A 25,257-nucleotide genomic window follows, 5' to 3' on the forward strand; every position below is an offset into this window, starting at 1 on the left:
CTGGGCCTCAGCAGATTCAACAGCATTTCAAGCCATGACAGCTCAACAAGTTAACGCTGCTCAGTGTGTGTGTGTATGTGTGTGTGTGCGTGTACTCCAGATACCCCCCAACAAAGAATTTGCATGCTAATTACCCCTCTTCCCCCCCCCCCCCCGCCATAACTAAAACCTGGTGTTCTTGTCATGAGTTCTGGGATCCTTCAGAAATTTATATGTACTGATCTAGCTCCACCTCATGAAGGTTGGGGCCACACTAATCATATGCAATAAGGTGAGAGAGGGGGTGACAGGGATTCTGGGTGAACTATTTAGGAAAGTTAAAATGTATTCTCTGTAGTAGCTCACCATGACTTGAAAAAGAATCAATGCTGAGGGGGACTATGCTGAATTGGCATTAACTTATCTTATTCATATGGGCTACACTAACCTGTCCTTGTGATAGGTCCCCATCAGTGTCTCAAATATTACATTCAAAGGACTGATGAGGAGGAAGATGAGAGTAAGAGGAAGGCGATGTGGTGGAAAGACAAATGGAAGTATGTATTCACTTGAGGAGTACCTGATATGGTAGCATGAGAGAGAGGGGAAGGTAGGAATGGGAATAGTTGTGGGATGAGATAATGTTGTTATTGTAAACTGTTAACAGGCAAGGAGGAGTTAATATTATGAGGCTTTGTTGGATAATTTTAATTTTTCATATCTGTAAATATGTATTAAGAGGTTTTGGTTTTTTTAATAACGTCAAGTTTAAAGAACAAAAAGCTTCCCATCAGTATGCTTGCTTGCTTGCCCAACATAGACTATGTGTTTTATAGTTCAGGCTTAGTGTTGGCTGCATTTAATCAACTTCATAGTTGGTTTTCATAACTAAGCACGTGTTTTCTTTTTTTGGCAGCAGTTTAATGATAGTTTTTAACTTTCTCGCTGTCCGCCCAGCATATTGACCAACTCCTACTGGGGGAGCAGGTGGAAAGCAGCTGGAGCTGGATCTCCATGCTCTGAGCAAAAGCTGCTGGGTTAAAGCTACCCCCTTCCCCCCCGTCACCACCGGAAATGCCACAGCAGGGGCAAGAGTGGGAGGGAGAGGGGGTGTAGCCGCTGGAGGCGAGGGGAAGGTGCGTGCTGGCTGGGCTCAGCAGGGCTGTTCTGCTCCCCTCACTCCAGCTGTGGTTCCTGCTTCTCCCACATCATGCATCTCTGGGTGAGTGGGTGGAAGCTTTAGCCTGGCAGCTTCTGTCCAGTGCTTGCAGGTCTGGCTCCAGCTCTAGCTGCTTTCTGCCTACCAGGCACAATAAGCAGCTCCTGCAGGGGGGGCAGTGGTGGGGGTGGAAAGCAGCCAGAGCTCCATGCACTGGGCAGAAGCTGTGGGGCTAAAACTTCCACCTGCCCACCCAGAGCTGTCTAGGGGCAGTGGCAACAGCTGGGGACAATAGAGGCAGAAGAGTCTCACCAGCTCAGCCTGTGGTGCTGCACAGAACAGGGGTGCGGTAGGGGCTGCAAAGCCCCTGTGGCAGGCAGCTGCTGGGCTCCAGGCCTTGCCAGTGCCTCCAAGCCAGCCCAAGCAGCCCACTGCTTGGCCAGCCACCAGCCGTGCCCCAAAACCAAGGGCCCAGCCCCTGCAGCCCAGCCTGGGCCTGCCCCTGTGTGTCCACCCTGAGCAGCCCCTACAGACTGGGCCCGGCTCAGCCCTGCAGTCCCAGCCCCAGGCAGATGGCGGGGAGGAAAGCCAGGCAGACCCCAGCTGGGGTCCCCATGTCCAAGAGGGGAGACAGGGGAGTTTAATCCTCCTCTACCCCCTTTCGGCAGTGGGGAACAAGCCTAGCAAGGCTCCCCCCCCAGGCATAGCCTGGCTGGGGTCCCTGCAGGCCAGGGTAGAGGTTTAAATCCCTCCACAGTCAAACTTAGCAGCCTGCTAGGGGGCCTTGCAGCTGCTGAGCAAGAGAAGAGAGGGTTCACTCTAGCGCCCCCCAGCTTCTAGCCTGAGCCACTGCAGGCATGTGCCTGCATTTCTGGAATTAAAAATGAATGTTTGTTCACTTGCAAATCAGTTTAATCTATGCAGGTTAGACGAACCTGCAAATATTGAATCAATTCAGGCTCAGGTTTTTTGAATGCTGTCCCTAGCTCTCCATATGGTGCTGTTAACGAGGATGTTACCTCTGGAGACGCAAATCCAGAGTTTGAGAACTGAAACTAGTTATCACAGAGATGCCTAATGAGACCATCTAGACTGAGCCCTAAGTCCCATTGAGGAGAGTGGTTTTCTTTACTAATCTATAGAGGAGCCTCTTGGAACCCCATAAGATTGGGCCCCCAGTATAGTCCATGGCCTGTTATGACCTGTTTATAAAACTTTACAAAAAAAGGTGACATGAATCAATTGTCTCAAATAGTATATAATTAGAAGTTATAATCCCTATTCCATGATGATATCTTTCAGCTTTAACTTACCTTAAATTAAAACTATATATAGGTGTATTTCGTTAAAAAAAAGCATCTTAAAAAACATCAAAAAATATGATTAAATAAAAAAATCTGATTCATTTTAAAAAAATCTGATTTTATTTTCATTTTTTTAAATTGTTGATTTTTATCCACCCTGCTGCTCATAGATTAATACCAGTTCTGTGTGTCTGTTATAAATTGCCTTTCTCCAGAAACTTGCACTATAATTAAATCTTTCCCTATGCAAAATAAGCCATGCTGAAGTTAAAGAATGGCTCACTTAATCAGTTTGTTTGAACTGCAGGTATGGGGGAATTGAAGACTTTAGCCACAGAAAGGTGCGGTACCTGGAAAAAAATGCAAAACTCAAATCCAAGTTCTTGGACATGCGCAAACCCATCAGGAGCAAGAACACGCACATCTTCTTTACCCAGGAATCTGAAATGTTGCCCTACCAAAAAAATAAAACGTTGAAGAAGGTATAAATGTTATGTATTTAATTATTAGCATAAATATGTCAAATTAATCTCATTTCCATAGATATATTTGTTCTAGCATTGTTGAACTATAAAACCAAAAACTTTCTGGCCAAAATAGATCATATGAACTCATGTGGCAAAGTGTCAGCCTCTCTCTAAAGCCGGGGTGGGCAGTATATGGCTGTGAGCTGGCTTGGGCCCGCCAACTGACTGGAGCCAGCCTGCAGTTGCCCCTGTGGCCCGTTGCGTGGGGCCAAGCCCCACCTGCTCTTGCTGGAGCAGCCTGTGCTGCACTTCCACCCGCACCTGCCAGTCCAGGCCCCAACCAGCTCACGCAGCTTCTGACGGGGCTGTTCCCAGTTCTGTTCTATTCCCCTTTCCTCCAGCATAAGTCAACCAACGGAAGCTTGCCCACCTGCCCAAAGTGGTGCAGCAGGGGTGGGAGGAGGAGACACTGCTGGAGGTGAGGGGAGTAGACCAACACACGGCCAGCTGTAGCCACCTGGCAGCTTCTGGTGGGAACAGCTCCACCAGGAGATCCACATGCTCGTCAGGGCCTGGGCCAGTGCAGCTGTTCTCCCCTTGCCTCCAGCTGCGGCACCTGCTCTTGCCCCTGTGGGGCTGTTCTGCTCCAAGCGGGGGGCAGCTTCAGTCCCTAGCGTGCAGAGCTTCAGCTCCAGCTCTAGTTCCTAACTGCCTTCCACCCACTCTGCTCATCCAGCATGATTAACAGCCACTTGTGGGTGGGCAGAGCAGGTGGAAGGCAACTGGGAGCTGGAGCCAGAGCCCCACGCATTGAGGCAGGAGCCATCTGGCTGAAGCTTCCCCCTCGCTGAAGCAATGCAGCAGGGACAGGAGGAGGAGCCACAGCTGGAAGTAAGTGGAGCAGAACACCCCTGCTGACCTGGGCCCTGGCAAGCATGCACAGCTTCCAACAGGGCTATTTCCAGTGTGGCTGCAGCTAGCTGGGTACTACTCTGCTCCCCTCGCCTCCAGCAGTGGCTTCTCCCACTCCTGCCCCTGCTGTGCCACTCTGGGTGGGCAGGCTGGGGGGGAAAGTTTCAGCTAGGCAGCTCCCGCTAGAGGCAAGGGGGAGTGCTGCAGCTGCACCAGCAGCTGTGCGTAGCAGAGCTTGCTCGGTCCACAGCTGCTCCCATGGCTTGGCCCCACACAGAGCACTGTGAGGGCAGCTGTGGCCCAAGTGAACTTCGTTGCATGTCTCCCTGCCTCCTCATCCCTCCCCTCCCACTCCTTACACACCTCCATAAATCCTCCCCTCCCCGCCCCCCCCCACCACAACCACTGCAGGGAGCAGATCACAGCCATTCCACTCCTGAATACTGCTCCCTCCCCACCCAAAACCCCATAAGTGGTTTTGGTGAGTTGTTGCATTGGGAGGAGGGAAGGGATGTTGACCTGGCCTGCAACTGCTCATCAGAACTCCCTTTGTGGCCCTCAGGCCCAAATAATTGTCAACCCCTGCTCTAAAGCTTAATTAAGAGTACTTTTCTTAAGAAGGTGGTTAAAGACAGCACTACAATCTTCAGCATTTTGTTTCTTTACTCTTTTTATTAAAATCACCTGTTTAACACTAATTTCTATAAAAGGCATTACATCTCTGTAGGTTCCTCACTTGTTCAGTAGTGTACATCACTGCCCTGTGCAAATCCACACCCCATCCATGCCCTCCCAAATGAGTGGCAGGAGCAGTGGCCAGATGAGTGGGTAAGTGCTGGACCAGCAGCTCCTGGATGAGTGGCATGCAAGTGGCAGGAGCTGCGCCCCCTAGACAAGCTACAGCTTCACTCTGTGCCCAGCCTGCCCTGGCTGGGTAGCACTTGCCTGCCCCAGTCCCACTTCTCCCTCACCGTGGGTGCCCCCACGCCCCTTCTTTCCCCCCTCCCCTTCCACCACAACAGACAGTTCTCTAAGGTGCCTAGCTGGTATTGTAAATTGAATAAGTATCGGCCGATACGCCTCCTTAAAAATTGAATATTGGTATCGGCCCCAAAAATATCAGTGCACCCCCAATGGTGTATTGTTTTGATAATTTCAGTGTTTTTCATGTGTATTTATCCCTGAGTTATTTACACATACTACACACTGTGACTCTGCCCTAACAATAGGGAGAAAAGCACTTGTTTACAAGTGATTTTTTTTTTCTTAGTTGAACCTGTCCTTTTAAAATCTGGTGCCTCATTTTCACCTAGAGCTGGGAAGTATTTCCAGCTTGCCAGTTGTAAAATAGTGTTTTCTAGCATCAACAGGCTTTGTGGTATTTTGAACCTTAATCCTGTCACTGATTCTGGGCTTGTACAAGGTCCATCCTACACCAGAGGTCAGTTTAATTCAGAAGTGACTATTATGTTGGGGAATTAAGAAAGAAATGTGGTGATTATTTGAAAATACCTGTACACTTCTTGAGGTTTTCCAGGAGAGAGTTTTTTCTTGCTGACCTACTCCTAATCCCACAACAGCTGTTACAGTAATATTCACAGAAGCATGCATGCAACTCTTTGAAGAATCAGGGAGCTATTGTTGGCTTTGGTTAAAAACAGCAAAATACTCTATCCAAAGTTCCACATTGAAGATTTTTTTTTCTTTTCTAAGCATGTGCCTCAGGTACATTCCAGGAACTTAACGTATGATACTAATTTACCTACATTCTTTAGGTGCAGATCAGAAAATGAAGCAGCTAATTAAAAAGTACCTATGTATGTGAACACATTTTACATAAACAGAAAGAAATATAATGAATTACACAAGTTTGCCTTAAATGTGCTACTCACGCATGTCTTTTGTACATGTAGACTGTGTTTCAAGTTGTTAAGAAATCTGTGCCATCGTATTACATATCAAAGAGGCGGTTAACTGTATTAGTCTAAAGGTAGGTTTGAGGGTATGGCATAGTGGTACATTTAAAGACTAGCTGGTTCAGAGAGCCATGCTTCTGACTAAGTAGGTTGCTGCCTACAAACTCATGCCTCTCTGAACCAGTTAGTTTCCTAAGGCAAGGCTGTCCACCTGGTGGCCTACAGGATGTGACCCATGAGCGGTTAATATGTGGCCCTTGGACTCCCCATTGCTGCTACTTCTCCCCTCATCACTTCAGGTGCTGCAGGAGCCAGGGCGGCTACCCCTATGCAGAGAATTGTGCAAGGTGGTACAATACAGCCTTCAGTGCCTGGGGAGCCCATAGGTATAGAAGTGAGGGGTGCCATGGTGGCAGGACCCTCTTGCACATGAATGGTACCATGGTAGGGGGACCCACCTGCCCATCTGCATGGTGAGGGAAGACTGGTCTCCTGCTGGCATGACTCCCATGATGTGCTATCCCCTGCGGTGTGGCCCCAGTCCACAGAAGTTGGACAGCCCAGCTTTTGCAGCCTTTTCCAAACAGCATTTATCAAAATAATCCATGCTCAGTAAGGCTGCACATGCACTTGTGAGGGCTTTGTCTGTGACCAAATTAATAGTCTCGGGGAGATTTTTTGGTGTTGCTTGTTGCACGATGTAGTATGTTTATGTAGCCTTTTGGTAGATCAGTGATGGATGCATTGCAGCTTTGTTGTTTGCACCATCCTAAAGTACAAAAATACAATCTAATTATTTATGGTATTTGACAATTCCAGGTAGAGAAGTTCCTAACGCAGGCTAGTGAACCTGTGGAGGAGATGACATCCCAGGCATCCTTTCCTCAGGATAAATTGCAGGGATCCTCTACAAGCAGTGACTCAGAGGGACAGGAAAGTATTGCCTCACAAAAATATCATCTGAATGCTAAAGAGTGTGACCTGCTATCTTCCAGCATCGTTAGTTGTGAACCTGAGGCAAACAGTTCTGAACAGGAAAGGGAAGAAGCATCAGCAAATGTCTCTAATTCTCAGAGCTTGGGAAAACAGGAATGCAATTCTGGAAGACAGATAGTTGCTCTGGATATTCCAGACTATCTTCGGGTAGAAACAGAAGAGGTGAACCAAGGTGCATACAATTCTTAATTGCTGGAAACAAGCTGATGATAACACTGCCTTGTAAAGTTTGTTTGCTATTTTGTAGTTATTTAATAGAGCTTAATATTTATGTGGTCTTCAGTCAGAATCCCACAAATAGAGACTTAGTTGCTGCTAATGGAGGTAAAGGTGGCTTTGGCCCATTCTTCATAAATTCTGACCCTTGTTTCTTTGAATTAAGTAGCAATTTGTCTATTTTAGATACTCCCAAGAAACCCCCTCCTTTCAACTGTATTATTTCTGTAGTGAAGGGAGGTTCTAGTAGCAACTGATTTAATTCAAACAGATGTTTGGACTGTCAGAACTTTGGTCCTTGGATTTATGTTTTTGTCAATGGTTTGAATTTCAAGGAACATAAAATGTATTAAAAGTAAAATTACTTAATATGCTAGAGGGGAAGCTCTTGTGTACATGTCTCATAAATCTCATATGATATATAAAACACATGCATACACACACTTGTGTGTGTGTATGCATACAGCAGTTAAGCTTTTTTTATTTAATATTTGCTGTACTCCAAAGGGAGATCATTATTGAGGCTTTCCTATGCAACACGTTATATAATTCATGGTAGTTTAACTTATTTTAATGTAAGATTTGTATCACAAAGTTTATTCTGTGTAGTTATGAGGGGTGCCTTGAGTCTAAAGAGGTTAGAACTGCTGGCTTACACATTGAGATTTGAATGTGATGCGAACAACATGAGATACTGAGCTGGGGCTCAACACAGATCTCTGCATTCCAGGCTAATTTTTGGAGAGGGAACAGTGAATTGAAGTAGACCCAGGTAGTCTCCAGAACCACTGTAGTTGCATACACTTAATCACTCGTCTGTATAATTCTAGGATTCTCCTCTCTAATCTTTTTTAAATTATCTACTTGTGAAGCCCTGGTAATAGCCCCATATTGGAAATAAACACTGTTGCCTAGTTGCAGCATTTTTGATTTTCAGCCTATCTCTTGCAGCACCAGCCCTTGAGAACCAAGAATCTCGGTAATGTTACTAATGTTGTGACACATTCTTTTCAGCTGCAACTGAAACAAATACCAAAAAGAAGAAAAATAAGAGAAAGAACAGAATTGCACCACTGTCTTTACCTACTGAGATTGCTGCTGATCCTGAGCTGGCAAAATACTGGGCCCAGCGCTACAGACTGTTCTCTCGGTTTGATGACGGGATTAAATTAGACAGAGGTATGTCATTAGCTGGAATGTGCACTTTTAACTCTATAATAAGGTTATTCAAATATACATTCTTCCCAGCTCTGACTGGCTGGGGAAACAACTGATGTAAATAATAGTTTACCTTATAAATTGTTGCTCATGAGAATTAATTCTTACGAATCAGCAACATAGAGGTGCAGCCAGCTGGCCAGGACATACGGGATGCAGGAATTCCCAGTTGCCACCACAATCCTGATTGTGATGACATGGCTATTGACAGCAGCTGCTTTTTTTTTTTTCACTCCACCCTAGTTATGCCACTACCATGAATGAGTGAATTGGGTGCAATTCAGCATAGCTCTTACGGCATTTATACATGTGCTGAGGGGAGAGGGGGGGTGGCAGGTGCTTTAGAGCAGCTTCAAGAGCCACTCTAATTAAAGCTTCTGCAGTGTCTTGTGTATCAGCGCCCCATGCTGAAAAAATGAGCTTTAGTTTAAAGCGTCCCTGCCGATTTATTTTTTTCAGTGCAGGGACACTAATACACAAGATATTGGAGTCTGCTGGAGCATGGTAATTACCGTGTTCCAGCAGATTCAATTAAGTCTTCTCTGTGATGCACTGTAATTACAGCATGTTGGAGCAGCCTTGTTGCATGTGTATTGGCACCCTCTGATTTTTAATAGAATTAAATTGAACTTTTGACGCCTGAAACCCTGCCCCATTGATGAGAAAGGCATGATCATTTCAGAAAATTGTGCTGCCTAACAATAGACTGCGCTCTACCGGTCCATGTTTTTTAGAAATTTCATCTCCAAGAGATGAAATCTAATTGCTGAAAATATAAATACATTTAAAAAGGAAGGAAAAAAAGGAAAAATTGGGTATGTTGTATTTTGAAATCTGTTGAGTAATATGTGAAGACGACATTTTAAATGATGTTTCAAGTTGTTTAAATGTCATCAATTGCTAAATTACACTTTGTACAGCTTTACAGTGGTTTCCCACATGAAGAGATCAGACATTTATAGAAAGCTAACTGTATTGGGGCTCCTTTTGTTGCTGTTCTGTTTTTTTGCTCCAAGCTTTTCATTTTGAGCACTCCTCATGTCAGCATAGGAAATATGGGGTTAAAGCCACTTCATTACAAAGACCACGTGTTTGTCAAGTCTGTCTAATTATTTTTGGTTCATCTAAATTTAAGGTTCTAGATCTGCTCTGTATTTGCTTGCAACTGACATATGAGTCATTTTCTCTTCATTATGGTCTTTATTGGCCATCATCTGGCATAGGTACAAAGCGCTCTAGCACAGTTTAACGAAGAATGTGATTCACTGTAAACATATTGACTTCAGTGAAACCACTTCTAGGCTCAAAGGAATTGTTGTATTGACCCAGAGTTCAGCATCTTGCAGGATCAGACTCATCTTGCCATAGTAAAATGTATTGATTTGCTATCTTCAATATTTGAACTCAATTTAGTTCTTTCGAATAACTGAATTTGGAAACAAGTGACAGAAAGAAATGCTTTTTCTCTCCCAGAGGGTTGGTTCTCTGTTACACCTGAGAAGATAGCAGAGCATATTGCACATCGAGTCCAACAGTCATTCAGCTGTGACATAATAGTGGATGCATTTTGTGGAGTTGGAGGAAATGCTATTCAGTTTGCCTTGGCATCAAAAAGAGGTAATCAGCTGTTTTGTTTATATGAAGCTTTGCCTTTCCCCTATATGAGAGTTTGATGTTTTCTTCACTGATTAATTTTACCTTGTTTTTGTTCTACTGAAGGAGACATAACTAATATACTTGCTCCAGTGTCAGAATAATGGCAGCCAATATCTCTGCATTTTTAGAAAGAATACGTTATTTTAATTAGTTTGTTTTAGCCAAAGTGTGTTACTTGCTGCAGTAGTCAATTGTTTTTTCACATCTTAATGAAATAATTAGAGCAGGGGTGCTTAACTGATGGCCTGCAGGCCAGATCTAGCCTGCAGCCCATCCAGCCTATGGGACTGTCCATAGATCTGGAAGTGTGGTGGTACTCCCCTGCTGCCAAATCTCCAGACTCGTGGAGAGCCCTTGGCCCTGAACGCTGGATCTAGTGCCCAATCTCAGCACCCAGGGCCACGCAGGGGCAGTGTCAGGCCCTTGGGAACCAATCCCATCATCCAGAGGGCAGGAGGGGATGGTGCCAGACCCCAGGGCCTAATCTAGCCCACAGTGGAGCCCTGTGCCATTCATGTGGCCTCTGGAGCCAAAAGGCTAAGCACTACTGAACTAGAGCAATAGTGCATCAGAGCAGCAGGAGCAAGCTGATGTCCACAGTGTTAATCTATTTATAAGCATATTGCATATGAAGTAGAAGTACATATGCCATCGATACTTGCACTACAGTACGTATTAAGGCAATGGAGCCAGCTGTGGCAAACTCATGTGAAATTACGTTTAGGGTATGTTTGCTTGGTGAAAAGTAGAATTTCAATAAATCAGTTAAACTCAAGTATAAACAGACAGTGATATTCTTTTAAATTAAATTTCTCACTGAAAATTTACTTGTACAAGTTGCTTTTATCTTCTGCTGATACTACCCTAAGTAAGACAGATAATGCTGTATCCTTCACAGAGTTTGTCAGGCTGTGTTCAGTTTTGTAAATACCATATTTACTTCAATCCAAGATCATAGAATCGTAGAAAATGAGGGTTGGGAGGGACCTCAGGAGTTTATCTAGTCCACCCCCTGTTCAAAGCAACATTATCCCCAACTATATCATTCCAGCAAAAGCTTTGTCTTCCTGGGTCTTAAAAATCTCTAAGGATGGAGATTCCATGACTTCTCTGGGTAATCTATTCCAGTGCTTTACTACTCTTCTAGTAAGAGAGTTTTTCCTACTATCCAACCTAAACTTCCCTTGCTGTAACTTGAGACCACTCCTTGTTCTGTCATCCGCAACCACAAAAAGTCAGCTGGGAGTGGGCAGGTGCTTCTGGGGTTACAGGCCTGGGGGCAAGTATCAGGGCCCTGGGTGTCTAGGGAGCAGGCACAGGTGGTGGCAGACAGTTGGGAGGGCAAGAAGGGGAGAGAAAGGGGCTGGGGTCTGGCTGCTTGACTCCTTTCCCCCCACCTGTTCCTCTGCTACTGCTCTTCCTGCTGTGGGGGGCGTGGCTGTGAATTTTAAGATGACCCTCCACTATACATTGGAAAATTATAACTTACTTATACATTTTCCTTATATAGACTCTAATTCTTGGAGGGCCATCTTGGATTCAAGTACATATGGTACTTTTCCGACTAACCTTAGTCACTTTTTTGCCAGTTGTGACAGAGGCTGTGGACAGGTGCTGCATCCGAAGCGCTCCAAATTCCACTCCAATTTGAAGTGTTTCCATGCCATACTCCCATATAGCCAACCCCCATGCCTCTCTTGCCTCCTTTGGTGGGACGCTGACAAATTGTGTCATTTCATGCAGCGGCCGTGCTCTCTAGCCAGGGGGAGCAATAAGGGGAATTTGGAATCTCTGTTTCTGCAGTCCAGAGAAAAGTTGCCCTTTGAGGAAATCCAGTTTCCTGCACAAGTTTGAAATAATCTTAGCTATTACTATATGACACAATATATTTGTAGAAGTCTCTATTAGGTTCACAAATAACAGAATTATAAATCTGATATCTACCGAAGAGCTGTGATTGAGAACCTTGATCATAAGAAGATTTTGTTTTGGCAAGTAATATAGAGATCTACTTTTTTAAGAAATATGTTCCAACAGGTGTGTGTTTTGATGAATGTTAATTGCATTTGTTTCCTTTCACCTTATTTTCAGTGATTGCCATTGATATTGACCCTGTTAAGATCAGCCTTGCCTGCAACAATGCTGAAGTATATGGAGTGGCAGATCGGATAGAGTTCATATGTGGAGACTTCATGATCCTGGTTTCTAATTTAAAAGCAGATGTTGTGTTTCTCAGCCCTCCTTGGGGAGGCCCAGACTATGCCACTGCAGAAATCTTTGACATTAGGACAATGATTTGTCCTGATGGATATCCTTTCAAAGTTACATTGTCATAGCCATGACTCAGACATTTATAACAGTTACCTTTTTCTTGCAGGATGTCTTGATTTGTTTCACATTCTGTTAGCTTATATTATAGATGCCTGTTAACTTTATTATGAATTGCAGATGAACAGCACTTCTGAAAATCAGGGTATATCTATGTGAAGTAGAAACCCCAAGACCTGAGGCATTCAACATTAGTGGCATACTTATACCTTCGATCTAAGTGATTTGCCGATTATCCCACAGACTAGTGGTAGAAATTGGGCTTAGAATTCATGATTGCTTTAATTGCAAGACCTGCACTCAGTTTGTTAGACTCCGTTCCACCTAAAGTTATCAAATAATTCTGTTGATCACTTCCAGATTCTTCTTCTCTCGTTAAGAAATATTGTCAAATATACTTGTTTTAAAGCTGGATCTTCTTCCTTAAGATTATTTGTATTGTACCCATTATTGTTTTTTTGAAGTCTTAGTCCTATGCAACATATTGCTAACTACAAACTAATTAATTTGTAAGATAGCAGAAGATTTGCACAAATGGAAGGTTACAAAACAGCTGTTCTTTTTTTTTTTTTTTTATATAGGGAATTTGGCCATATGAGTTTAAAGCAGAAGGGTCAAATATACAGTGGGTCATCCAGCCAGTTGCTCACCCCTCTCCACCCTTGCTTCCCCCTTACCTGCTGCAGAAAATCAGAGTTTTTAGTTGCTCCTGGTGACTGAAATAGCAAGGGGAAGAGTTGGGGACAGTTGTGTGGCTGGGGGGGCATTCATTCCCTGCGTTCAGAAACTGTGCTAAAACAGCAGCTCTGACAACCTATAGGGATTAATGCTGCCACTGTTGCTCATGAAGCATCTAGCCTACGGGAAGCCTCATGGTTCAGATTCCGCCTGCAAGGCCAAATAAGTTTGATACCCCAGAGTTAGGGATGGATAAGCACAGGGGAAAGGCAAATGAAAAGGCCTAAGCAACAACAACTTTATTTTGTACAAATATCTTCCGCAGTCCCTTACAGTCAGGGATGAGTGCCAAATATATTTGATTACTGAAAATAAAAAGGCATTTGTTATGATGACAATAAACCAATTTAGTACTTTGCTTAGATTTGATGTCAGACTGGGAACTGAAATCTGGAGCAGCTGGTCAGTTTTGGTAGCTTTCTGACAAATGCACACATGCTAATGCATTAAACATATGATAAAGTTTACCTGTGGGTTAGAAATTAATCCACTTCTCAATCTTGCAGAAACACCGTGATATCCTTATTATCTGTGTGGATATTCAGTGACTGCGTTACATTTTTCAAAAGCAAAATCTTTACTTATATACTATATATATCTTTCTTTGATTGAAACTGAAAAACCCTTGTTTTTTAAAGTGGAAGACACATCTTTTCTCTATTAAGAAACAGAATTTTTACCAGTTTTCTCATTTACAAAAACATCCATCCTTTATTATTGAGCTCCTTTACAACATTTTAATATAAATAGCAATAATAAAATAGACTTCCCATAACTCAAGAGTATTAGCTGCAAAAAACACATGAGAGTTATTTGCCTTTCTAACTGATGTTAAGAAAAGTAAATCCTCTGTAGAACATTTCCAGACTGACTGTCTATATCAGTGGTGCTCAGCCTTCTGGCCTACAGGCCATATGAGTGGTGCAGGGCCAGGTCATAGACCAGATCCCATGGATTCAGTCAATCTGTGGGTATGAGACTGGCACGTGGAGTCATTTCCCCCATGTGACCTTGTGTGCTGGCACAGCCCTGTATGCACCTATGTTGTCCAGTCCTTGGGGCTCTCCTAGGGTCCAGAAATTTGATGGTGGGGGACCAATGGCAGCATTAATTGCCATGGCTCTGGAGACTGTGGCACTTAACACTACCACCACTCCCAAAATGCCGAATTTCTGGACTCATAGGGAGCCGCAGGATACAGCTGAATGACACAACTTGATGGGCCAGAAGCTGACTGCCACTGGTCTGTTATAATGTATAACATGACCTGTATCCGAGGAGACCAAAGACGAATACATGCACTCTTATAGAAATCTCAATCCTTTGCTACTTAGCAGATCACTTACCTATTGGTGGCCTGCCATTAGTTGAATAATGAGTTGTATCCCTTTAACAAGTTTTTTTTTAAAGGAAATTTCAGTTGTGTCTGTTCTGAACAAGACAAAAGGTTTCTAGCTAGCAAATGAATGTGTCTCTATAGCTAATTAGACAAAACGCCTCTGAAAATGGGTTAGAAAGGAGCCAGCAAAAGAAAAAGTTGTTGTTGTTGTTGTTGTCGTCATAGTTTTTAGCTCAGTTGTATTAAGAAAAAATTCAGTGCAACTGAAATGAAAAATATAGTACTTTTTCATAACTTTTGGAGCAATGTGTGAAATTAATTCTGTCATTTGGCCAGCATCCACTCTTGCATTTCAAAACAATATCCAATTAATAGCAATAGCAGATTAATCAGAAGTATATAATTTTTAATTGCTGAACTGGGGAGACTCTCTGAAAACAAAGGAATATATGTCAGCCTTTTTTCCTTTACTGGTTTCTACATTTGAAATTTTCAGGTTGTCCCAGAAGATCACAAAGAACATTGTGTATTTTCTACCACGTAATGCTGACATTGACCAGGTGAGTTATTGTTTAAAAGGTGGCTTTAAATCATTTAAAAAAAAAAACTTTGCTCCTGTAAATTGCATTTTTAATCTAATTCAAATGAAAATCTGTTTATAGTTTAGGCCCATACTTACTTGTACTTTTGCATTGTATCTTACAAGATATCTTGCAACTTTGATGAATAACTCCTATGAGTTTAATGTGTTGTTCCCTGCTCTGTGCTATAGAACAAATGATTGGTTCTTATATCAGCTTGTCCAAACCTCTGTATGCTTCTGGTAGAATATTAGTTTGATACATCTTGGTATAAATAAAATCAGTTTTCTTGCATATATTGAGTTGTTTAACAGTAAAGGTTCATTCAGATTGCCAGTTCCTGAAGACAGCTGCAGGACATCATATATGGAATATCATCTTAAATAGTAGCTCAGATTAATTTACAAAGATATGCTTTGGGTTAAAAATATCGCTGTGCTGGAAGAAGCAGTTTTTTATGTGTACAATTATTTGTTTATATATGGTCAGCTGACTTGAAAAAGTGACTAGGTGAACTAGTGGTATCAAGGATTTTAAGTACAGCACTGTTTTGTCAGTATACATTAATTTTAGGGATTTACACCATTAAAACATCTTGTACAATGCTGAAACTCACTGTCTTCAAGCCTAATAAAGTGCTGCAGTTTGTCAATTATGGTCAGTGTGAAATAATCTTCTGTGGGTTGAGAATATATTTTTTTAATAGGCAAAAGTGGTCATACTTCACTTTTCTCCCAAGTTCTGTGCTTCATTTTCTCCTGATTTACCTTGTATGTTAATTTGAGCAGTATTTATAGCTTTCTTTTATGACCATAGTGGACCATCATAATATAGCATCATCATATAGCCTGATACCTTGCATAACATTAACTATAGGATTTCCTGCTTCGTATTCCCGTTAGCTGTACTTGAACTGAAACATATCTTTGGGTGTATTTTCTAAATCTTAATTTAAAAATGCTCAGTGATGAAGAATCCACTATAAATTTTAGTAGTATTTTCCTAAAGTTAAATTACCCTCACCATTAAAAATCATGCCCTATTTCTAGTCTGGATTTATCTAGTTTCAGTTTCCAGCCATTGAACTTAAATATTTGCCTGCTGGGCTGAAGAGGCCTCTTACCAAATTTCTATTTCCCACATAGGTACCTTGCATTAGAACAATAAGAGGACTTTGGCCCCCGACAGACATTCATTTGAAGGAGCAATGGGATCTGATCCTTGATCCCAGCAATCTTTCTTCCTACCGTGCCACATGTACATGGCAGGAGGCGTGACTGTGGGATCAGATCCCAGTTGTGCCATATTGCCAGTGCAGAAGGAGCCTGGGATCACAATTGTTAGCTGGCTGTGGGGGAACCACAGGGGCAGTTTAAGCCCCCATGTGGTCCCCAAAGCTGCCCAAAGATTAGCTGATTGTCAGCAGGATTGGAAGCGTCCCTGAGTTCGAGAGTTGTGGCCATCCCGATCTGCTGTCAGCTGGCAGGGACTGCCCTGAGATTCGAGCCCCCGGGGCAGTCTCTGCCAGTCGTCAATCAGTTGATCAGAACTTGCTCAGGGCCTTGTCATGGTTCCTGCCATGTGTTCAATTTAAAGTGCAATGGAAACTCTCCACAAAACTATCACATGTTTTTGTAATACCTTTTTGGCTGGTTTCCTCTTTAATTGCATTGATAATCTCCTGAATGTGTCTCTGGTTTATGCTTTAAGATGCAATAAACTGATTAATTGCTTTAAGTGTAATATCTGCCTGGGACATTAGTCACTTAAGGCTAAATCTTATTTCACATTTATATTCCTAAGTACTTATTAGAAACTTAAAGTACTATTTTTGTACTAATGCAGAGTTGGTATTCAGTTTTCACCTGCGGCATAGATATAAGTGACCTGCTAAAAGTAAATAGTGCAGTAGTTGAGTGCAGGGCTGGCATAGAATCATGGAAAGTTAGGGTTGAAAGGGACCTCAGGAGGTCATCTAATCCATCCCCCTGTTCAAAGCAGGACCACCCCCAACTAGATCATCCCAGCCAAAGCTTTGTGTAGCCAGGTTTTGAAAACTTCCAAGGATGGAGGGTCCACAACCTCTCTGGGTAACCTGTTCCAGTGTTTTACTAGCATCCTAGCAAGAAAATTCTTCCCAATATCTAACCTAAACTTCCCTTGCTGCAACTTTAGAGCATTGCTCCTTGTGTCATTTGCCACCACTGAGAACAGTCTACCTCCCGCCTCTTTCAAACCTCCCTTCAGGTTGTTGAAGGCTGCTATTAAACCCCCCTTCACTCTTCTCTTCTCTTCTCTAAATAAACCTGGTTCCCTCAGTCTCTCATAAGTCATGTCCCCTAGCCCCCTCACTATTTTTGTTGCCCTCCTCTGGACTCTCTCCAATTTGTCCACGTCCTTTCTGTAGTGGGGGACCCAAAACTGAACACAGTACTCCAGATGTGTCCTCACCAGTGTTGAATAGAGGGGAATAATCACTTCCTTTGACCTACTGGCAACATTACATACCAATGAAGCCCAGTATGCCATTAGCCTTCTTGGCAGCGAGAGCATACTGTTGGCACATTTCAGCTTAGTGTCCACTGTAACCTCCAGGTCCTTTTCTGCAGAGCTGCTGCCTAGCCAGTCAGCCCCCAGCCTGTACCAGTGCATGGGATTGTTGTGTCCTAAATGCAAGAAAGACTTTGCACTTGTCCTTGCTGAACCTCATGAGATTTCTTTTGGCCCAATCTTCCAGTTTGTCTAGGTCACTCTAAATCCTAGCCCTACTGTCCAGCATATCTACTACTTTCCCCCCTCCCCCTTCTACTCCCCCTCTCCCCATGCTAGCAGGGACCTTAGCTTTCTTGGAATAAAAATTGTCATCGTGGTAGGACGATGCTCTTTTTTCCAAAATACAGAATGGAATATCCATTGAATCAGATGAATCTTTTTGCCTTTTCTGCATTATAAATGACAGTTCTACAACTCAGTTTAGTAATGGCCCATTTCCATTGTTAAGATTCCTTTTGCTCCTGATATTACAGCTCATGTTGAGAAATTGTACTTACCTGTTCTGACTGCAGCTGTTTTTTTTTTCCCTGTTAGTTTACCACAATTCCTATCTTCTGATTAACAGTATTTCTGTGAACATATTCTTTTTCTTTTCCTTTCATAATTACTTTCTCTTCACCTGGAATCCAGGCTGTGATGCTGTTTTTAACCAATGTAGTTTATTTTGACTTTGGCCTTGTGGTTTTCTAGTAAAATGTTCTTGAATATTTCCCAGTTTTCACATTTGTTTTTGTTTTGCCTCTGTTCTTTTGACTCACTTTTGCTCTGTGAAATTGGCTCTTCTAAAGCACCATAATACATGCTTTGATCATACATGATAGGTATAAGCAAATTGCAGTTCTTTCTATGTAAGTAACAATTAACGTTTTAGGTGTGAGATCAGTTTCTTCATTAGATGAGCTTTCATGTATATTTCTCCCATATTCCTGTCCTAATCCCCAATGGTTATCAAATAGAGATTGGCTTTACTTTTTGCTTAAATCAAGCTAGAAAAAGGAGAAGGATGATAGGGCAACACATTTGTTTTATGGAGAGCTGACAGCATTATGAATCCAAAAACCAACTCGCAGCTCCCAAACATGAAGTGCTCAGATACTGTGGTGACAGGAATGGTGTGAGGAGGAGAGAGAAACACAGCATTCAACCTGAACACCTAGAACTTTCTTCACCGATTGACAGCTTGCAGTACAGGATATAAGATTTGTTGCAGTGTTTGTGTATCAGCAGACACGCCGAATATGCAGTTTCAACAAGAAATGCTTTAACAGGAACTTAGGTTTCAGCACAATGAGCTGTTTGGCATATATGTTTTTTAGGATACAGAATGGGATATGGGTAGTATGGTAGCTAGGACAGGCATATAAATTCAGGAGGTTCTGAATCTAAGAAAAATCTTAGCATTCCAAACGTAGTAAGGTATATGTAGACTAATGAATCAAATAAAACTACTAACAGCTGTATAATTTTAATCCCATTATTCATGGACTAAATTATAATTCACTGTGACCCTTCTGTTTGCTAGGCTAAACCAACCAAACGTGTTTTTTGTTTAGTTTTTTGTTTGTGCGTTTTCTTTTTGTTTGTCTTTTTTAAATCTCCTATGTAAATGGTTCTCCATTTTTCACAGTCACCCTAGGAGCTGATCCTCTGCAATTTTTTCACTCTGAATTCATCTTTATTTAATAAGAGCAACCAGGGTCCTACACGGTGTTCTAAATGAGGTCTCACTAGTGCTCTGACCAATGGGAATGAATCTTCCCTATCTCTGCTGGTAATACTGTCTTGGATCATGTTTACTTTTTTCACAGCTGCATCACATTACAGGATGACTATAAACTGCTAATTAACTACTATGTTTAGAACTCCTCCTTCTATCTGGTTTTTAACTAATAAGCCCACAGTTTTATGGAAGAAATTCTTTAATCCCCAAGCACATGACTGCAGTTTTCTACAATCACATTTCATGCTGTTTCTATTAGTCCAGTCCTCCAATAGTTTTTTGTATGCTAATCCAGTTATCCCTTGTGTTGATGCTGCCTCTAGTTATGTCCTCGGAAAATACCATTATCAAACCCACTAGCCCAGATTGTTAATGAAATACAGTATTAAAGAAAATCACTCCCAGTAACAGTGCTTGAGAAGCTTCACTAGTACTCTGCCTCCAGCCTAATTTCCTACATGGTACTATATCAAATGCTTTATAGAAGTTTAGATGGGTTAGATCCACATTTCCTTTTATCTAGAAAATCTGTTATCAAAAAAAAAAATCAAGTTAGTCTGGCACTTTCTGCCTTTAGTAAACTCATATTTCATTTTATCTCGTTTTTTCCATATAAATCTCTGTCTCTGCTTAGTTTTTCCTTCAAAAATTGTTCAAAGCTTTGGATTTTGAGGCCAAATCACCATTTTTCTTCTTCCTAAATATAGGTATTATGTTTGCTATTTTCCTGTCCTGTGACAAACCTACTTCAGTTTTATTAGAAATTCTAGCTACTGGGCTATATGGTTTTATATACCAGTTCTTTAATTTCGTGAGATGAAGATTATCCAGTCCCTCCACTTTAAAGCCTTGAAGTCTTTTGAACTATGAATACCATATTGACAGCTTCCATTTCCACTCCTCATTCCCTGCCTTTACCCCTCTGTCCAATATACTCATGCTTGCCGAAAAGTGAGGTGAGTATTTATTGTTTGGGCGATACTTAACACTGTCTTCAAATGCATTGCATATTATTCTCATTGCATAGTGCCCTTTTTTGTTTCCTTGATCTCTGTTGATACATCTTACCCTTTGTTTCTATGTCCTTTAAAAGAGCTAACTAGCTAGTTCCACAGAGGTTTGTTGCTTTTTTTTTTTTTTACACCTTTGACTTACAAAATCTCTAAGGTTGTAGCTCATTAAAATCCCTAACTTCTTTGGTTTAGTTGACTTCAATAACTATTTCCATTATTCTTTTTTTTTTTTTTAGTTTTCTCTTTTGAAATTGAGAACCACATTTAAAATAAAATCAATTCCTGATTGATCATCAGCCATTCCAAGGTTATTTTCAGTGCCCAGCTCTTCTGTGATATCCTCCATATTTGCCAAGCTAAGTCTAAAATAGTAGAACATTATGTTGGTTTTAGTGACTACTTCGTGATGGTAAGATGGCTTCTGGAATTGTCTTACTGTAGCAGGAAACTTGCAACATTTTGCCCTGGTGTGAAGGATAGTCACTAGCTTTTCCTCTTCCTTGTACCCATCAGGATCCTTTCTGTTGCAGGTGCATATCTTGTACCACTGCTCCTGAGAGCCAAGCACAATCTTCTGCTCTCTACAACTGCTTTGATAAACAGACATCATGATTCTTCTTAAAGAGTCTGAAGTCACAAAGGCCCCTGTTTCCATTTTTGGTATAAATATCAGGTCATCTCCTTCTGTTCCTGCTTCTGTCTAGAAATTATTCCGTTATCAGTCTCATGCATCATCTTTGTTCCTCCTCATGCTTAGTTCCCTGTCTGTCTCAGTTGCCTCTTCCTAGAACCCAGCTGTCCTTCTTGTTACTGTTGTAACCACAAAAGAATGTGTGAAGTCCTCTTTTCTCTGCTTTGTTCATTGTGTTACCCATACAGTAAATGAGGACTGGTATCCTGTAGAACACACACAATGTGATGAAGTTTTAGAAGTCCTCATGCGCAGTGGCTGAACTATTTCTGCTCAAAAGCATGAATGTTTCTACATGTGTGAATTATTTGGCAGAATTTTCTTAGTAACTAAATATTCCTTATAAAAAAAAAATCACTGTTAGCTTTGCTAATAACATTGAAAGGGTTTGGTAAGTATTAAAGCAGTTGGCTTTTTTCTGAGACATGAAGCCCATATCTCTTTCTAATGGTATGTTTCTATCTTTGTTTTACAGATTTTTACTTTTTTTCAGAATATTTCGTAGGAGGAGCTTGTTTTTTGAGGGGAAGAAAGATAGAGTGTGTGTGCACATTTTATTTCCCCTCACTCCATCCCTCACTATTCCTAAGTAGTAACACTTTGTGTATGGTATTAGAAAGTATAATGATATTTAGCAGGTGGCAAAAAAGCAATGTTTTAGAAAAGGGCGCTCTGAACCCAAAGAAATTTAGATTAGAGTCTAATAGGATCATGGCAGCTGTGTCAAAATCTGGTATTTTGTCTGCAGCAAGATGTTTCCTTTTAATTGCATAATATTGTGGCTCATGGTGGAAGAATTACAAGATTTGATTACCTCTGTTTTAGCATGAGCAACTAAAAGCATTGTTGGGCTTATCACTGCCAATCTCCTATTTCTGCCACTTCTGTTAGTAATTTTATTATGGGATGCATTATGCTGTCCAAATCCTCTTATTAAATTAGTTTGTGTTTAGTTCTTGTTTGAACATTTGTTTTATGTTATAGCTACTGTTAGGACTTACTCTCTCCTTCAGTAATCCGTAACAAAAAATGTTGCTGCCCCTCATAGTTTCTAGGGTCGGAAGGGACCTGAGTAGATTATCTAGTCTGACCCCCTGCCATGGCAGGAAAGAGTACTGGAGTTAAACGACCCCAGCAAGGTGTACATCTAGCCTCCTTGTAAAGACCCCCAGGGTAGGACCCAGCACCATATCCCTTGGTTCCCTTGGCTGAAGTTGGTTCCACATCCTAGCTGCCCTGACTCTGATTATGAAGTAGCGCCTCCTGATATCTAGCCTAAATATACCCTCTGCCAACTTGTGACCGTTATTCCTGGTCACCCCAAAAAGAGGGCAAAATAAATATATCTTCTTGCCTTCTTTAGGAATAAATTATTTATGCTATCCCTGTAGAAATGGAGAAGGCTTCATACGTGTGTACAGTTATCAACGCTTATTGAGTGTTCTTCATGTGCTGCCAAAGTAGTGACAGTTTTGCTGCTGCACGAGGTGGCAGGCAGATGCTTGCCAGATGAGCAGAAATACTAACCAGCTCAAAGGGAATGTTCACACGTGATTACTCCTTACCTAATGGTTCATTCTTCAAACTGGCTCTGCTTCACTGATGGCACCTGCCATCTTACCTGTGTGTGCAACTGTAAACACAAAACTTCAGAGGCATGAAACAGATGGGTTAATGAAATAAAAGGGCAAATGGTTTTGAAGGAAAAAATTAGAAAAACCAACTAATGGGAAAAGTCACATTTCATTTAAACAATATTTAATGAATGGGTTGTCTGACTTTGCAAAAAAAATTCTAGGAAACCAAAATTGATTCAAGCAAGCTTTGGCTCAGGCAATTTTTAAGGTTTGCATTTTACCCATGGGGAGTTGCCTCCACTGAAAGAGTGTGCGTATGTGTGTACTCTGATTTTGTATATCACTTATGCACATGTCTATGTTACAAGCTCTGGTTCAACTTGGAAAATAAAAAACAAAACAAATCCTTTGCTTTGTGTACAAACCAGATGCATTAATTCAACTAAAATTGACTTCAAAATGATCTCTGTCTGAACACGTTTATGCTTGTTTAAAGCTGGGTATTTCAGTGTAGCTTACAACTGTAAATGTTTTGATGCAAGCCATACGTGTAAATAGAAGTAAGTGTCCAGCAGAGTTTGCACCATTATAACTACGGGTTTCCCTTGCTCTTATGCAATGACCCTTTTTAAACCAAAAAATCATTATATGCAAGGGAAATTCACTTAGGTGATCAGTGTGGTAGCTGCTCTTTGCAGTGCATTGTAAGAATGATGCGCACCAAAATATAGTCTTCTTTGTGGATTTGTGCTCCTTGCTCGTTGTCTGCAATTCTGTAGTTGGCATCCCCATTATGGCTTCTAAGTGTCCCACTAGCTTATCTCCTACCCTTCTCCCTGGTCCATAAGTGAAGCCTTCACCACCCTCTCTTCACACCAGCTAAACATTCACCACTACTCTGTGCTTGCATGTACTGTCTGCTGTTGGTGAATACCAAAATTGTCTTGTAAGAGTGATAGAAATGGGTCTGCGGGTCAGTACAGTCGAGGTCTTGGAATATATCACTGTTTGTTACATTGTAAAGTGTGTTCCCTTTATGCAAATTCAAGTTCTGAACCGTTTTCCAGGAATGCATGTAAAGCATAAAGCAAGGGAAACCTGTATGTTGATTCAAATCCTCTTAGTGGTGCTGTACCAGCTTTGACCATGGCTACACTAGTAAAAGAAGTGTTTCTTTTCGCAGTTAGAAAGCTAATACAGCTGTCCAGCTGCAAAATCCAAGTAGAAGCAAAACAAGTGGTAGTTTTAACTTGTTCATACATGACTTAAAACAGCGGTTTTCAACCAATTGCACTGTTCGAGGTATCTGTTGATTCATCTATTTAAAGTGCAAACAAATTATTTTTTCAGTCGGGCAGTGAGTTGAAGTCCCACCTACACAACCTTCAAATCCCACCAGTGGGACGTGGTTGAGAAACACTGACCTAGAAGATGGTTACTAAGATTCCCCGTTACTGATTACATTTGGGTAAAACTGATACTTGTTTGGGCCTCATCCTCTGTTTGTAAAAACCACACTTAATGTGAAACCCTAGCTTTCTAGTCTAGGGCATGCCATACTAGTAAACTAGTTTGGCTTAAATTTGGTAAACTGAAAAGTATACATTTCTTTCTCTTCAATTCATTCTTCTGCTGGTAGAGGGAGCAAGTGTACCAATTAAAACTTGAAAAGGTGCTAAATGGGTAAAATGCAAACCTTAAAAATTACCTGAGCCAAAGCTTGCTTGAATCAATTTTGGTTTTCTAGAATTTTCTTTGCAAAGTCAGACAACCCATTCATTAAATATTGTTTAAATGAAGTGTGGATTTTCCCACTAGTTGGTTTTTCTAATTTTTTCCTTCAAAACCATTTGCCCTTTTAGTTCATTAATCCATCTGTTTCAGGCCTCTAAAGTTTTGTGTTTACAATCACACACAAACTAATTTGTTGCATCTTTTTGTTTGTTTTTTTAACATCTTTTTTTTTCAGTGGGTTTTTTCCTCATATGTAGCATGTTTAGATAAAATTATAGAGGAACTGGCTCAGTAAGATTGCAGACCTGCTTTTTAACTATTCTAAGAAAGTTTCTTTCTATTCAAAATAATTATGCATCTTAATTTTGGATCTGTTAGGCAATTCTTTCTATCCGTAATATAGTATATAGTGCTTAATGTCTTTTCATCAAGACTTAGAGCAACTATAACAATTGCTTAAGTAATCCTACTTACAACACTTTAAAAAGTAATGGTAACAAATTTAATAGAGCTTGAACTTTTTTAATTGGCTGTCAGTTATAGTTGCTCTAAGTCTTGATGAAAAGACATTAAGCACTATATACTATATTATGGATAGAAAGAATTGCCTAACAGATCCAAAATTAAGATGCATAATTATTTTGAACTACATACAAGAATTGACCCAGAGATTCTCCTTTAGAGAGTGGTTTCAAAAAAGACTATTAGAGAGCCCATATTCAAAAGGGCTTCTCTGCTTTTCTAGGGTATTTGGAAATTTTTGGTTTTTTACAGTTTTCAAAATTCAAAATCTGTGACTATTAAGATGGTTGAAGATCCTTACCACTTTTATAAATGAACAAGTCATAAAATTACATTTTCAAATTAATAAATGATATTAATGGATATACCAAATATATCAAATTAATAATGGATATACATGTATTTGCAAAGGCTTTTGTGAAAATTATTTTCCTCTCTCCCTCTTCAATTGATCGTAACAGCAGCATGGTATTTTCTCTGTGGCTGTAGGGGACAGGACTAAGAGCAATGGCCTCAAACTGCATCAGAGGAAATTTAGGTTGGAGATTAAACAGAACTTTCTTTCTCACTATGTAGGTGATTAAACATTGTAGCAGGCTACCTATAGAGGTTATAATGGAACTGGGCCTCCGACAGGC

The 25,257-nt window shown here is 41.2% G+C and overlaps 1 protein-coding gene across 4 annotated transcripts in view; it reads left to right on the top strand.

Annotated features, from left to right (window-relative positions):
* TGS1 (trimethylguanosine synthase 1) overlaps positions 1–25,257 on the top strand; it is a 50,581-nt gene that overhangs the window by 17,257 nt on the left and 8,067 nt on the right. For all 4 annotated transcript variants that reach the window (XM_090039981.1, XM_090039980.1, XM_090039982.1 and 1 more), the window contains 6 exons: positions 2,750–2,924; positions 6,557–6,905; positions 7,964–8,128; positions 9,641–9,784; positions 11,915–12,131; positions 14,710–14,788. In XM_090039981.1, coding sequence (XP_089896107.1) covers positions 2,750–2,924; positions 6,557–6,905; positions 7,964–8,128; positions 9,641–9,784; positions 11,915–12,131; positions 14,710–14,788 — 1,129 coding nt within the window. The remainder of the gene's footprint in view (positions 1–2,749; positions 2,925–6,556; positions 6,906–7,963; positions 8,129–9,640; positions 9,785–11,914; positions 12,132–14,709; positions 14,789–25,257) is intronic.

The sequence above is a fragment of the Crocodylus siamensis genome, chromosome 3 (genome assembly GCF_052110815.1).
Source record: "Crocodylus siamensis isolate JL-2025a chromosome 3, ASM5211081v1, whole genome shotgun sequence".
Lineage (NCBI taxonomy): Eukaryota > Metazoa > Chordata > Crocodylia > Crocodylidae > Crocodylus > Crocodylus siamensis.